Genomic DNA, 2,219 nt, shown 5'->3' with positions numbered 1-2,219 from the left:
TGAGACGATCATAACTTTGTACATCTTGGATTACGAGTTTTGAAACATAATCTTGGGAGAGCGGTACAGTAGAAGGTGAATATCGTACATCACCCATAACTTTTATCTACTAAGGAAACCTAACTTAGTGCGTGCAACATTTGGCACAAATGTTCAATATTATTCCTACTGACAATCGAATTGCTGTGACGAACAGTTCACTATCAACACAATATATATAAGATAAATAATCAGCACACAAGGTGCGCCGACAAGGACGGACCCCTAACAGCTTTCTGAGCCTTGGTCATCTTTACTTCAGCATTCTTTCCCAAAGCAAGCTGTCATTTGCAGAGTGGAAAATAAGTCAAGCCTGAAACACCGACGTTTTGGTTAACAAACTGGGAGAAAGTAAGATTATGTATGCAATTTAAAAGGGCATTGGGAAACTAGTACCACAGATGCAGGAATACGTGTCTACAGGTCACCAATAATTTACAAAATAAAGATAAGACTTATATAAGCTGAAGCCCAAAAAGGCCAGGCTTATAGTGAAGTGCATGAATTGTCCACAATGTTGATTGGAAACTTCAAACTTGGAAGTATGTTTGTTCTAGTGGTAGCAGCAGAACATTGGGGTACTCAATCTAGAGAGAACGGAAGCTGATGTGCAAATATTGGGTTAAAGGTCCGGCATAAGCTGTCCGAATATGTTGCTTACAATCAGCCCACTATCTACCATGTTTTCATCCATTTACTCCTCACACGACAAAACAACTATCTACCATGTTTTCATCCATTTACTCCTCACACGACAAAACAGACAGCAACTACTCTACCCGAATAGCTTCACTCTACAATATTTACGTACCAGTGGCTTTGATCCATAAACTTGATGAGATAGTCTGATTAGTCTACCCATAATTGAGTTTTACAGTCCTTTCAGGGCATGGACTTCCTCATGAAGAAGTTAACTCCTAGTGTTAATGGCTGTTTCTTACCTCACCCAGTTCATCAATATTGATGTTCAGGAACTATAATTGCAACTAAAAACCATGCATATTGGCAGGAAGCACAAATACTACTTCCTCCGGCCGGTCGCTCAAACGGATGTATCTAGACGAATGCCAGCAAGTATAATCAACTAATAACAGGAACTACTGCATCATTGACCACTTTCCAGAAACACAATGCTAGGTGTAGCAAGCTCACCATTTTAACATGCCCATAAGGCAGCCATGAATCTGCCTCGCTCCAACCTGCTGCCCATCATGTCCATCTGCTCTTCGCCGTCAGGCTGGTTTGCAAGGATAACAAAATCATCCTCCAGATCCATCTGGTCTTCCTCCTCGGGCTGATTTGCAATGATAACAAAATCGTCCTCCAGCTCTGAATCCTCGTCCTCCGAGGTCCCGCTCTCCTCATCGTCATCTTCCACGGTCCCCGGTGGCACCTCGCTCTCCTCATTCTCATGCTCCAAGGTCCCCGGTGGCACCTCCCTCTCCTCATCCTCATTCTCACCCTCCCTCTCCTCAAGCAGTTCGGTGACATCCGGGTCGATGGCCTCCTCCACTGGAATCAGCGCTCCCGTTGCAGCGACATTGTCCAGACCAACATCAACACCACGCGCGTCGTATGCCTGCACAGAACAGTATCAGGATCAGACACCTGGAAGGGACGAAATTACGCGGCGTGCTCAATTGAACAAACAGATCGGACCTTGACGCTCAGCGGGAGGCCGCAGCGCGCGGCGCGGCGGGTGGGGAGGAACACGGCGGAGGAGCCCCCGCCGCCGGTGGAGGAGTACGAGGGGCGGATCTCGCGGATGTGGGCGAGGTAGTTGTAGCCGTCGTCGGGGAGGCCGAGCTCCAGGATGGCGCGGCGGACGTGGTCGGGAAGGGCGGCCCCGGAGGGCGAGGACGAGGGCTCGGCGCCGTCATAGCCTGCGGCCGCGGAGGGGAAGGCGCAGTAGCAGTCGTCGAGGCCGGGGACGCGGTACGGGTTGCCGTCGACGCGGACGAGGACGCGGTCGGAGGGGTCGGCGGCGCCGGGGCGCGGGCAGAGGCGGAAGGTGGCGGAGTTGCGGGGCTTGCGGTTGCGGCCTCCTCGGCCTCTGCCCATGGCGACGGTGGCGGATGGGGCGGGGGAGGCTGTGGCGTGCGGTGAGGTTTCCGATCTGTGTGGAGTTTATTTTTCCCAGAGAAAAATGCGATCCCGTTTTATCAGGGCTGGAGGAGGGA

General features: G+C 50.9%; 1 protein-coding gene across 2 annotated transcripts; it reads right to left on the bottom strand.

Moving 5' to 3' along the window:
- Positions 1–2,219, bottom strand: LOC109743793 (uncharacterized). Of its 2 annotated transcripts, none has more exons than XM_020302886.4 (3): positions 1,699–2,219; positions 1,192–1,618; positions 1–320 (listed from the first exon to the last, which is right to left on the bottom strand). In XM_020302886.4, the coding sequence occupies exons 1-2, from the start codon at positions 2,098–2,100 to the stop codon at positions 1,196–1,198; spliced, it is 825 nt and encodes a 274-aa protein (XP_020158475.1). In that variant the 5' UTR covers positions 2,101–2,219; the 3' UTR covers positions 1–320; positions 1,192–1,195. The 2 variants fall into 2 exon arrangements, with proteins under 2 accessions (XP_020158475.1, XP_020158474.1); XM_020302885.4 differs by having other exon boundaries at positions 1–352; positions 1,699–2,212.

This window comes from Aegilops tauschii, chromosome 2, assembly GCF_002575655.3.
Source record: "Aegilops tauschii subsp. strangulata cultivar AL8/78 chromosome 2, Aet v6.0, whole genome shotgun sequence".
NCBI lineage: Eukaryota > Viridiplantae > Streptophyta > Magnoliopsida > Poales > Poaceae > Aegilops > Aegilops tauschii.
This window is presented reverse-complemented; position numbering and strand designations above follow the sequence as displayed.